The sequence below is a fragment of the Tachysurus vachellii genome, chromosome 24 (genome assembly GCF_030014155.1).
Source record: "Tachysurus vachellii isolate PV-2020 chromosome 24, HZAU_Pvac_v1, whole genome shotgun sequence".
Lineage (NCBI taxonomy): Eukaryota > Metazoa > Chordata > Actinopteri > Siluriformes > Bagridae > Tachysurus > Tachysurus vachellii.
Genome location: NC_083483.1, coordinates 14,285,133 through 14,296,314, shown reverse-complemented (window position 1 = coordinate 14,296,314; position 11,182 = coordinate 14,285,133). Strand labels below are relative to the sequence as shown.

The 11,182-nt window shown below is 41.7% G+C and overlaps 1 protein-coding gene across 1 annotated transcript in view; it reads left to right on the top strand.

Moving 5' to 3' along the window:
* The window catches only part of xpo1a (exportin 1 (CRM1 homolog, yeast) a), a 66,772-nt gene extending 55,590 nt beyond the window's left edge, over positions 1-11,182 (top strand). The window contains exons 3-26 of the mRNA XM_060860048.1: positions 824-953; positions 1,462-1,563; positions 1,860-1,932; positions 2,297-2,358; positions 2,441-2,485; positions 2,574-2,755; positions 2,877-2,925; positions 3,180-3,299; positions 3,652-3,780; positions 3,872-4,030; positions 4,279-4,476; positions 4,705-4,843; positions 5,177-5,358; positions 5,448-5,604; positions 5,683-5,846; positions 6,141-6,275; positions 6,387-6,570; positions 6,843-6,949; positions 7,111-7,305; positions 7,691-7,859; positions 8,019-8,153; positions 8,448-8,607; positions 8,746-8,842; positions 9,399-11,182. Of these exons, the coding sequence (XP_060716031.1) occupies positions 828-953; positions 1,462-1,563; positions 1,860-1,932; positions 2,297-2,358; positions 2,441-2,485; positions 2,574-2,755; positions 2,877-2,925; positions 3,180-3,299; positions 3,652-3,780; positions 3,872-4,030; positions 4,279-4,476; positions 4,705-4,843; positions 5,177-5,358; positions 5,448-5,604; positions 5,683-5,846; positions 6,141-6,275; positions 6,387-6,570; positions 6,843-6,949; positions 7,111-7,305; positions 7,691-7,859; positions 8,019-8,153; positions 8,448-8,607; positions 8,746-8,842; positions 9,399-9,545 (3,216 nt within the window). The 5' untranslated portion in view covers positions 824-827 and the 3' untranslated portion in view covers positions 9,546-11,182. The remainder of the gene's footprint in view (positions 1-823; positions 954-1,461; positions 1,564-1,859; positions 1,933-2,296; positions 2,359-2,440; positions 2,486-2,573; positions 2,756-2,876; positions 2,926-3,179; positions 3,300-3,651; positions 3,781-3,871; positions 4,031-4,278; positions 4,477-4,704; positions 4,844-5,176; positions 5,359-5,447; positions 5,605-5,682; positions 5,847-6,140; positions 6,276-6,386; positions 6,571-6,842; positions 6,950-7,110; positions 7,306-7,690; positions 7,860-8,018; positions 8,154-8,447; positions 8,608-8,745; positions 8,843-9,398) is intronic.

Genomic DNA, 11,182 nt, shown 5'->3' with positions numbered 1-11,182 from the left:
CTGTGTGTGTGTTTAGATTCAGAAGTGATCGCAGATACAACTCGTAATTAACAAATAATAATTTGTTGATGTTTTGTATGTATGTGATTGTATATAAATGAGTGCCCTTTAATCAGCCTGTAGGATCTCAGTTTCTTTTCTCACCGATTTTGATTTCATCTAAAGTGCTTGTTGTGTAATGTGTGTGTGTGTGTGTGTGTGTGTGTGTGTGGTTGAGGTTTTATCATCCATGCCAGTTAACAAGTCAGTGGCATGTTTTTGGCAGGTGTTTTGCCGACGGTCGATGCACTACAAAAGCAAATACAGCAAGATTTTTTAAAGAAAACGTTATTTCAGGAACAGTTTTGTCTGATAAGCTGGTTATATTTAGCCGAAGGTTCGACACCAGTCCTTTCATGTAACGTGTAAGATGAAGCTGCACCGCTACGTTCATCCGTCACCTATAAAACATTTTGGGATTTTCTACATTTTTGATTGTGCATCGCAGTAGCGTGAGATATTCCTTGTGCCTTTATTGCAATTTTAGGTTTTCTGATAGATCTGGTCTTTGATGGATGAAGGAATAAAAAAATTGTATTATATTTAATCTCGTCAATTTGTTTACGTACAAAAGAACAAAAGTGGTTCCTTTATTTATAGCTCCAGAAACAGACCAGTCTTACTAATCAGAATAAACCATACGTCCAGTTTCTGGACACGCTACACCTTTAAGCGATGTGCATACATTTAAACTGATACGCCACTTCAAGAGATTTATTCTCAGGGAAATTCCATTTTGCACAGTTACAAATTTTGATTTTGCTTTGTCACGGCCACCCCACAGCTCTATGCCAGCAGATATGACAATGTTAGCGGACCATACAGCCCGGCAGCTGCTGGACTTCTCTCAAAAACTGGACATCAACCTGCTCGACAACGTGGTCAATTCCATGTACTACGATGTCGGCTCTCAGGTAAGCGTTTAATCCCGTGTGTCCGCTTGGGTAGTTTAGAGTTTTTAGCTTCATTTAACTGTTTAATTTAGAAAGCATGTTTAATGCATTATAGAGCAGAATGTTAGTGAAATTACAACATTGATGGAAAATATGAAAAAAAACCCAAAACTGAAGTAACAGAAAAACTAGCTCAAAGAAGCATTTAATTAAATTTCTTAATGGTTAGATGGATTTTGACGTTTGAACGATTTCTGGCCACGTTCTGAAGCTTCGCCCCAATCTGTAGCTCGTATAGTGCCTTTAAAATGATTCACAGGAACCACCATACAAACCCAAACAAGCGTTCTCCTTATACACGTTCTGCATATCTTCTGTCTACTTTCTTCATATTTTTCCTTTTCCATCTTTACTTGTTCAAATAATCGAGCTGTACCTTAATCGGTAGAAATAGGGACGGAAAAAAACCTAAAGGAAAACATGCTTTACTTAAACTTTTAAATTCTTTCTTTCTGTGTTTGTATCCTAGCAACGGCTGGCACAGGAAGTCCTGACTAACTTGAAGGATCACCCAGACGCGTGGACCAGAGTGGACACCATCTTGGAGTTTTCTCAGAACATGAAGACCAAAGTACGTGTGGACGAATACGAAAGTGTTTACAGTGTTCATGTCATTAAAGAAACAGTTGGGGGGAAGAGAATTAGTGATAAAAGTTAGCGAATGTATTTATTTTTACAATGAGTTTTGTTAGTGTATTTTCAGTGCTTCCCAAACACTTTGTGCAAATAACTGTAGATAAACATATAGTAAAATTCCAGATTTTTAAAATAGGACTCCTGGAACATGTATTATTTATTTATTTTTAAAAGAATTGCTATACATTGTTTTGGTTCTTCTAATCCCAGCTTTTGACGTTGTCTTCACAGTACTACGCCCTTCAGATTTTGGAAACCGTTATTAAAACACGCTGGAAAATTCTACCGAGAAACCAGTGTGAAGGTAAAGCTCATCCTCCCTCGTGTGCACACGATCACTCGGTTTGTCTTTACATACCGTCACCAGAGGGAACAGAATTTTGTCCCCTCTATACACAAAGGGCTATTTGCAGAGCGTTAGAGAAAGTGAACGTGTGTGAATGATTGGCGTTATGTTCGAGTCAGAGTTGTATTTACAACGAACAGAATCCTGAATGTAGTAAAATTTAACAATATTCTTGAGAAACTTTTTAAATAGAAAGCACCTTTATACTTTTCTAAATAAAAAATTACAGGAAAATTTGTAATTTGTAAATAACATCAGTTTTTATCTCAATTAATGTTTGCTCTACAGGCATAAGGAATATTTTTTTCCCCTTTTTTCTCAGGAATTAAGAAATACGTCGTGGGGCTGATTATCAAGACGTCCTCAGACGCTTCTGTGGTCGAGGTAAAGTACACACATTTGTACAAGTGACACATACATAATTTATTATTAATGTTAACACTGTTTACCGATGCTTCTGTTTCAGAAAGAGGGAGTTTACCTGGCAAAGCTGAATATGATCTTAGTGCAGGTGAGTCCTCACGCTACGTGTGTTCATTAACACGCGTAATCTGTTCGTCGAACTGTTTATTCTTATTAACACGCGTTTTTCCCTCCAGATCCTGAAGCAGGAGTGGCCAAAGCACTGGCCCACGTTCATCAGCGACATCGTGGGAGCGAGTCGTACGAGCGAGAGCCTCTGCCAGAACAACATGATCATCCTGAAACTGCTCAGCGAGGAGGTGTTTGACTTCTCCAGCGGACAGATGACTCAGGTCAAAGCCAAGCACCTGAAAGACAGGTACTCATCCTCACATCACAGGATCACGGTCGATCCATCCTTGTTTACAAAATCCAAGGCTTAGGGAAGATGATCGGTCTTAGAGTTCTCAAAGAGCTAACGTTTTTGTTTCTTTTCGCAGTATGTGCAACGAGTTCTCCCAAATTTTTCAGCTTTGCCAGTTTGTCATGGTAAGAATTTATACGTTTGTACAATAAATCTTTAGACATGCGTAACGAATTATTTAGACGTGAACGGATCACCGATTTCTTTTCCGTTCACCGTCGTGCGAAAGGTTGAAGAATGGGATTTTTGTTAAAACATAACAGAAATGAAATAAAAAGACCTGTAATGGATCAGAATACCTCAACTGTAGATGTAAAATGTACTTCTGTCTTATGTGGTTTGAAGACTTTTGACATTGCGACTATATGCTATTACTCAGGAAAATTCACAGAACGCTCCATTGGTCCACGCCACCCTGGAGACCCTCCTGCGCTTCCTGAACTGGATTCCACTGGGCTACATTTTTGAGACCAAACTCATCAGCACCCTGGTTTATAAGGTTACCATTTTTATAAATTAGAGCTGAATTTATAGTTCAGGGTTTCCTGGAACGGTATTGCAGTATAATTTTACTTTTTCAGCCTGTATCGAACTGAGCTTTCAGTAGATAAGACAAATAAAATGGTGTTTTTATTACAAAACTGCCTCCTCTCACAAAGGCGCATTTGTATTGTTGACGCTTGCAACTGCGTAAGAACCAGAGGAACATCATGTAGAGTGCAGGCTGTTCTTTTAAAACCTCCTGCTACCGGCGTGGTGGTTAAGCTGGCACTCTTACACACGCCATGTGTAACTAGCTCTGTGTGGTCTGAAGGTGCTCTGCGGTTTTACGATCCGATTTTGTTTTTCAGTTTCTGAACGTTCCGATGTTCCGAAACGTAACCCTGAAGTGTCTGACGGAAATCGCCGGCGTCAGCGTCAATCAGTACGAGGAACAGTTCGTCAGCCTCTTCACGCTAACCATGGTGCAGCTCAAACAGGTAACACACGATAACACACAGTGTTTCTTTACAGTTCTTATTGGGGGTGGAAATGAACGAATTAACGAATGTCTGGGTTTTCGATTTACAGATGCTGCCTCTGAACACAAACATCCGTATGGCGTACTCGAACGGGAAAGACGACGAACAGAACTTCATCCAGAACCTCAGCTTGTTCCTGTGCACCTTCCTCAAAGAGCACGGGCAGCTGATCGAGAAGAGGCCCAACCTGCGGGAAACACTTATGGAGGTGCACACACGCATTTACACCGGCGTCTCGATAAATATAATAGCCAACAGATTGCTTACGTTTCTGAATCTTTAGCTGTGATTGCAGGTGTAATCCTAGCCATTATTTATTTATTTATTTTAATAGAATTTGATAGTCTTACAGTATTTACATCATAGTCACGGACTGTCCGTGGTGCAAATTTTAGCGTAGGAATTGAATTAGGCGATTAAAGTTTAAAGTGTTTACTCTCTCTGTTACTCTTTCAGGCTCTCCACTACATGCTGCTTGTGTCAGAGGTGGAGGAGACCGAGATCTTTAAGATCTGTCTGGAGTACTGGAACCATTTGGCCGCCGAGCTGTACAGAGAGAGTCCGTTCAGCACCTCCACGTCCCCGCTGCTCTCTGGGAGCCAGCACTTTGACGTGCCCCCACGCCGACACCTCTACCTGCCTGTACTCTCCAAAGTAAGGCTCATATACACACTCAATACGGCTTAATCTATCTATCTGTAAAGACGGGTAAGTCGGGCGTATTATAGGATACTCACAGACGTTATGGTTTGTTGCGTAGCTCAGTGTTACAAAGGAAAACGTTAAAGTAACAGTGATCGGGTCTGTCTGATCTCTCTAACATTATTACACTCCTGACAGATATGTATGAGTTGTTGTTCACATGTTTTGCCTATGCAACAGGTGCGTCTCCTGATGGTCTGCCGCATGGCTAAACCGGAGGAGGTACTCGTGGTGGAGAACGATCAGGGCGAGGTGGTGAGAGAGTTCATGAAGGACACAGACTCAATCAACCTCTACAAGAACATGAGAGAGACTCTTGGTAAGCAGCGTAGGACTTCATCACACGAGCAAGTGACATAACGTTTGTGTCAGAGGAACATTCGGTTTCTCCGTACGCTTTTTCTTCATAAGATAAAAGAAAGCTTTAAACCGTGTCTTCATATGCAAACTCTTGTTAAATGTCTAGAGAGATATTACAAAGCAAAATGAAGCATGTAGCAGAGCCTGGTTTTATTTGTAAATACTAAAGTATCTCATACTACTAGTTAACATATTTCACCAATCTGTAACAGAAAATCATCAGAAAACACAGTTAGTATCAGGGGCAATTTAAACACGTTAAAAAGGAAAATGTCTCTTGCGGGTTCCGTAGTGTACCTGACCCATTTGGATTATGCGGATACGGAGAGAATCATGACGGAGAAGCTCCATAACCAGGTGAACGGGACCGAGTGGTCCTGGAGGAACCTGAACACGCTGTGCTGGGCCATCGGATCCATCAGCGGAGCCATGCACGAGGAGGACGAGAAACGGTTCCTCGTCACAGTCATTAAGGTTATTTTAGCACCCAGTAATCAGCGTAAACAGATCAGTGCGCTTTTGTGTTAGTAGACGTGTTTTATCTGAGTGTGTCTGCACTTCAGGACCTGCTGGGGCTGTGCGAGCAGAAGAGGGGGAAAGACAACAAGGCCATTATCGCCTCTAACATCATGTACATCGTAGGGCAGTACCCACGCTTCCTCCGTGCTCACTGGAAGTTCCTCAAGACCGTCGTCAACAAGCTCTTTGAGTTCATGCATGGTGAGCGAGAGTCACGCTTTACACACTGTGTTCATGCACGAAAACAACGCGCTCACTCGGTCTGGCTTTGTCTTTCAGAGACGCACGACGGTGTGCAAGACATGGCGTGTGACACGTTTATCAAGATCGCTCAGAAATGTAGGAGGCATTTTGTTCAGGTGCAGGTCGGGGAGGTCATGCCCTTCATCGACGAGATCCTTAATAACATCAACACCATCATCTGTGACCTGCAGCCGCAGCAGGTACGCGTGTAGTCACACGTTCTGAAAGTATCTGCTTGTTAGCTATCTAGGTTCCTGATTGGTTGAACGGTTTGACAGCGGTTTGCACCGCAAGCGTTAAAAATTCCTTTGTCTACAGACTTAATTTGTAGTTACTGCTTTCCTATAGTTAGAGTCCAGTGTAAAAAAGACATTTGAAAAACCGTGTGTGTGTGTGTGTGTGTTGGCTTTTATTTAACGTGCTCTGACGCGGGTTAACACGTATAACTGCTTATATGTTGCACCTAAACATTTTTCCACGTTCCCTTTATGTAGGTGCATACGTTCTACGAGGCTGTAGGGTACATGATTGGTGCTCAGACAGACCAGGCAGTGCAGGAACACCTGATAGAGAAGTACATGCTGCTTCCAAACCAGGTGTGGGATAGCATCATCCAGCAGGCCACCAAGGTGAGTCCGAGAGATCCGGGAGCGTCTCGGATGTGTTTGTTAAAACTGTTATAATGGCTAGAAAAATCTTTCATTTGTTTAAATTAATGTTTTTGTTTTTTTTTCCGTCAGAATGTCGACATACTCAAGGACCCGGAGACGGTGCGTCAACTCGGCAGCATCCTGAAGACCAACGTGAGGGCGTGTAAGGCTGTGGGTCACCCGTTTGTGGTGCAGCTGGGACGCATTTATCTAGACATGCTCAACGTCTACAAGTGTCTGAGCGAGAACATCTCTTCTGCCATCCAGACCAACGGTAATCAACAGTCATTAAAAATCTGATTTAATATCTATTCTAATTCTATTTACATTTTTAATTTGGCTCGAGAGATGGACAACTACGTGGAGCGCTCGTATGACTAACCAGCATTTAGATCCCCGTACGCGGTCGTAGATAAAGTGGACCAACGAACATCCTTAAAGAGTTTCCCAAACCGTTTTGGTGACACAAAATAACAAGGCGTAACTGTTTTTGTTGAGGCTTGTCGTGTATCTTTCTTTCTAACTCTTATCACTCTTGATCTCTAGGTGAGATGGTGACAAAGCAGCCTCTAATCAGGAGCATGCGGACGGTGAAGAGAGAAACTCTGAAGCTCATCTCTGGCTGGGTCAGCCGTTCTAACGATCCCCAAATGGTAGGGGATTTTGTCAGTTATGTGTCATAGAGTTCAGTTTAAAGGAGCAGCTTTTCTGTTTTAGCTCATTGAGATTTAGAACTGAGAAAACTGTTAAATGCTCAAACAGACTTCTGGATTTGATGTCTAGTGGTTGACCGTTATATCTGTCATGTGTTCAGGTCGGGGAGAACTTTGTTCCCCCTCTGCTCGAGGCTGTGCTGATCGACTATCAGAGGAACGTCCCCGCCGCTCGAGAACCCGAAGTGCTCAGCACCATGGCGACCATCGTTAACAAGCTCGCAGCCCACATTACTTCAGAAATCCCCAAGATTTTCGATGCTGTATTTGAGTGCACCTTAAACATGATCAACAAGGTTGGGAAACTTCTAGATATCCACTCAGTTTTATCGCGCTCTACTGTTTTCTCTTGTCTGGTACTGACACCGACACGTTGTGATACCGTAGTATATATCAGTCCTAACGGAAAAATATGTGCAAGGAACTGAATGTCTTGAATTTAATTATGATATAAAATGTACTACAATCACATGGACAGCTTTTAACACCTTACTTAAGGGGTCTAATTTTGGGCCTGACTGATTCTAAAAGTTAACATGGGCCAATGTAATTCATCTGAAATTTAGGAGGCACTTATAACCCTATAAACTGACATTTCTGGACAGACAGTCTGTATTTATTAAGCTTTAGATGAATAAATTAGCTAAGATTAACCTTTTCTTTTTTTCCCCCCTTTACCAGGACTTTGAAGAGTTCCCTGAGCACAGGACAAACTTCTTCTACCTGCTGCAGGCAGTGAACTCGAACTGCTTCCCTGCTTTTCTGTCCATCCCACCGGTGCAGTTCAAACTAGTGCTGGACTCCATCATCTGGGCCTTTAAGCACACCATGAGGAACGTAGCCGACACCGGTTAGTGAGCGGGATCCTCTCGGATCCGATAGACAGTTTTACATTATTTCTTGGATCCTTTTTAGTTTCTTTTTTTTTTTTTTTTTTTTGGTCAAATCGTGCGTTCAGTTCTTTAGGTTTAAATAATAAATACTATATGCACTGTATTCCTGCTGTCAGGTTTGCAGATTCTGTACACGCTGCTACAGAACGTGGCCCAGGAGGAAGCTGCGGCTCAAAGCTTCTATCAGACGTACTTCTGCGACATCCTGCAGCACATCTTCTCTGTCGTCACGGATACGTCACACACGGCCGGTGAGCGACAGGGCGCACCCAGAGTCCGGGGAATAAACCCACAGCGGTGTTTAATAAATAAATAAATCAGAGGTTGCTTATCCATTCACAAAATGTGCATAGCCAAAAAAGATTGGCCAACGCATTCATTATAGCTTGATCAGAAAATGTAAAAACTGCTTAGAAAGCGTTGTGAAGTCGTTCAATGATGCTGTTGGAGCTGAATCCACATCCTTTGTGTCCGAGAAGGTGTTGATTAAATTCTGTGGAATTCTGGAAGAGTTTATTATTTAATTTAACGTTTTCCCGTCGCAGGTTTGACGATGCACGCCTCCATCCTGGCCTACATGTTTAATCTAATCGAGGAGGGGAAAATCAGCATAACCCTGAACACGGGCAGCCCCGTCAGCAACCAGGTCTACGTACAGGAATATGTGGCCAACCTGCTGAAAACCGCCTTCCCACACCTACAAGAGTAAGACTGCACAAACCTTTTCAGCCTGCGAGCGCATTAGAAAGAGTTCTCCTAAAATGTGTGTATTTTTACACTAGTGTTTAAGAACAGCATGTGTGTGATTTACAAGTCTGTGGATTTTTTTTTTTTCTATTCCAGTGCGCAGGTGAAAGTGTTTGTAACCGGTCTGTTCAGCTTGAATCAGGATATTCCTGCCTTCAAAGAGCACCTTCGGGACTTTTTGGTGCAGATAAAGGTATCCCATCCCATGCACTCTGATATCTCGTCCCACAAACTCACCAGGGTTCATTAAACATGAGGTCTACATATTATTTACATATTCACATGCAGCGAGTCCATCCGTGACCAACACTCGTGTGTTTTTTTTTTTTTTTTTTTTTTCTTTTTCCTCTTGTATGGAGTCATTAATGTAACAAGGAGAATTGCATTGGATTACAGAATTGATCAGAATCCATCAAATCTGCACTCATTTTTCTTTAATATCTTCCTTGTAACAGTTTTTACGATACCCGAGACGTCTCTATCTCTCGTAACGTTATATACCATCAATATTATCTTCTGCAATATCACACCTCTGCAGCTGCTTATGACTTCTCAGAGACTTTGATGTAATACTTATTTATCAAAAACAGTCACCAAACACCGACTAAACTCAGACGCCAGACATCACCGATCCTTCGATGAATAAGAAAAAATTCTCATTCATTTGTGCTTATTACAGTTTATTATTATTATTATTATTATTATTATTGTTCTGAGTCCTATTTATTTCTCTCGCCGTCTGTCTGTAGGAGTTTGCCGGCGAGGACACGAGCGATCTGTTCCTGGAGGAGCGAGAGACGTCACTGCGTCAAGCTCAGGAGGAGAAACACAAACTCCAGATGTCTGTGCCGGGGATCCTCAATCCCCACGAACTCCCTGAGGAAATGTGCGACTGAGCATCATGTGCTTTTTGGACACAAGAAAGAACTGAACCGTGAACAAAAGTGTGTGTGTGTGTACATACAGTGAGATTGCTGAGTAGGATGAAGATCGAAGAGGAGCGTAAACTTCGACCGAATCGACTCTCGTATATCCATTACTCCACCCACGTCCCATTCGAATCCCCGCACGCTTTTTTTTCTTTTTTTTTCTTTCTTTCTTTCTTTTTAAAGTAAGTGTGTTTTATAAGAAGAGAACTGATGCACTGTAATTACTCTGTTAATGACATTGGACCAGTTGTGCAGTTTTTTTTTTTTTTTCTTTCAGTTTTCCTCTAACAGAATAACATGTTCACATAAGTTTACACATCGGAGGATAATTTAAGCCCCGGCTCTTTTCCACTCTCTTCGTCCATTTGTTAATTTGTAAAATAGATCAATTAGCGCAGGTTAATGAAGAGAAAAAGGAAGAGGAGCCACCTACAGAAAGAGGAATGAACGGTTTGCTCCAGACCGGCACAGCAATTAAAAGTGATGGATGACGTTCAGGATCGAATGATGCTGCTCTTTTCCTTTTTTTTTTTTTTGCTTTATATTGTCCTCTTTTTTTTTTTTTTTTTTTCCCCTCGTTTTGCTTTTGTACGGGCTTACGGTTTGTGTTTAGGGGGGAGGGATGCGATGCGCCTCTGTTCCGGTTCTAGCTCTGCGTTTGTTCAGAATGAAACGGACTCGAAGCAGATATTTCAAACGGTGATGAAGGGTTTGTTCATATCGTCCTGTTTATAACACTGTCTTAGTACTATGGGAACATAAAGTTGGATATTTTTACAAAAAAAAAAACAACAAAAAACTTTGTCTCATTTACTGTACAGATTACTTTTCCCTAATGTGGAATTTAATACAACTATTTCAATATGTACAAAAGCACTGTATTATTTTATTTTGGTTAAATTATTTTCACCCCACGAGAGAATAACTTCAAGCTATTTCTTGCGTCGTCTTTCCGCTCGTAGGAGATCTTATAGCGCTTACGTTTAGGCCATTCGGCAGACTCGGAGGATCTCCGACGTTCCTCTGTGCACATTTCAAAATTCTTAGGTTTAAATGTTCTATTTTAGGTTTCGTATGCAGAAGCTGGCAAAACGGCGTCCTGTCATCATGTCCGTGTTTGATTTAGATGTATACCTAAGTTCTTACGCTCCAAACTCAGCACACCGTGTCTTTGCGGCGCTCACTTTGTGCACACGAGCACCGTCATGGTCAGCTTTGGGTCTAGTGGCAGCAATTTTAGTAACATCCACATATAGGTGTGCTTATACTTTTGGTCATTTTCTTATATGACTAGCTAACCAAGTATTGGGCTTAACAACAAAATCTGCAAAACAGCCACAAGGTGTCACCGATCACCACCACATTTACTCTAAGTCTGAGGGCTTTTCTTTATTTGCAGCCCTATTTTTTATTTTTTTAATTTAAACCAAACCTCCTAAAGCCAGACTAGGAAGTTGTGGTCTCTTCTAACCACAATATACGGCTGATTTGGTATAAGTCGTCCTTCATGAAACTGATTTGTGTGAGCTGCTTTTGTGGAAATCTTGAAAAACAGCTTTGTTATGGATGGTGTGTTTATTGGAATAAAATAGCCATTTAATGCA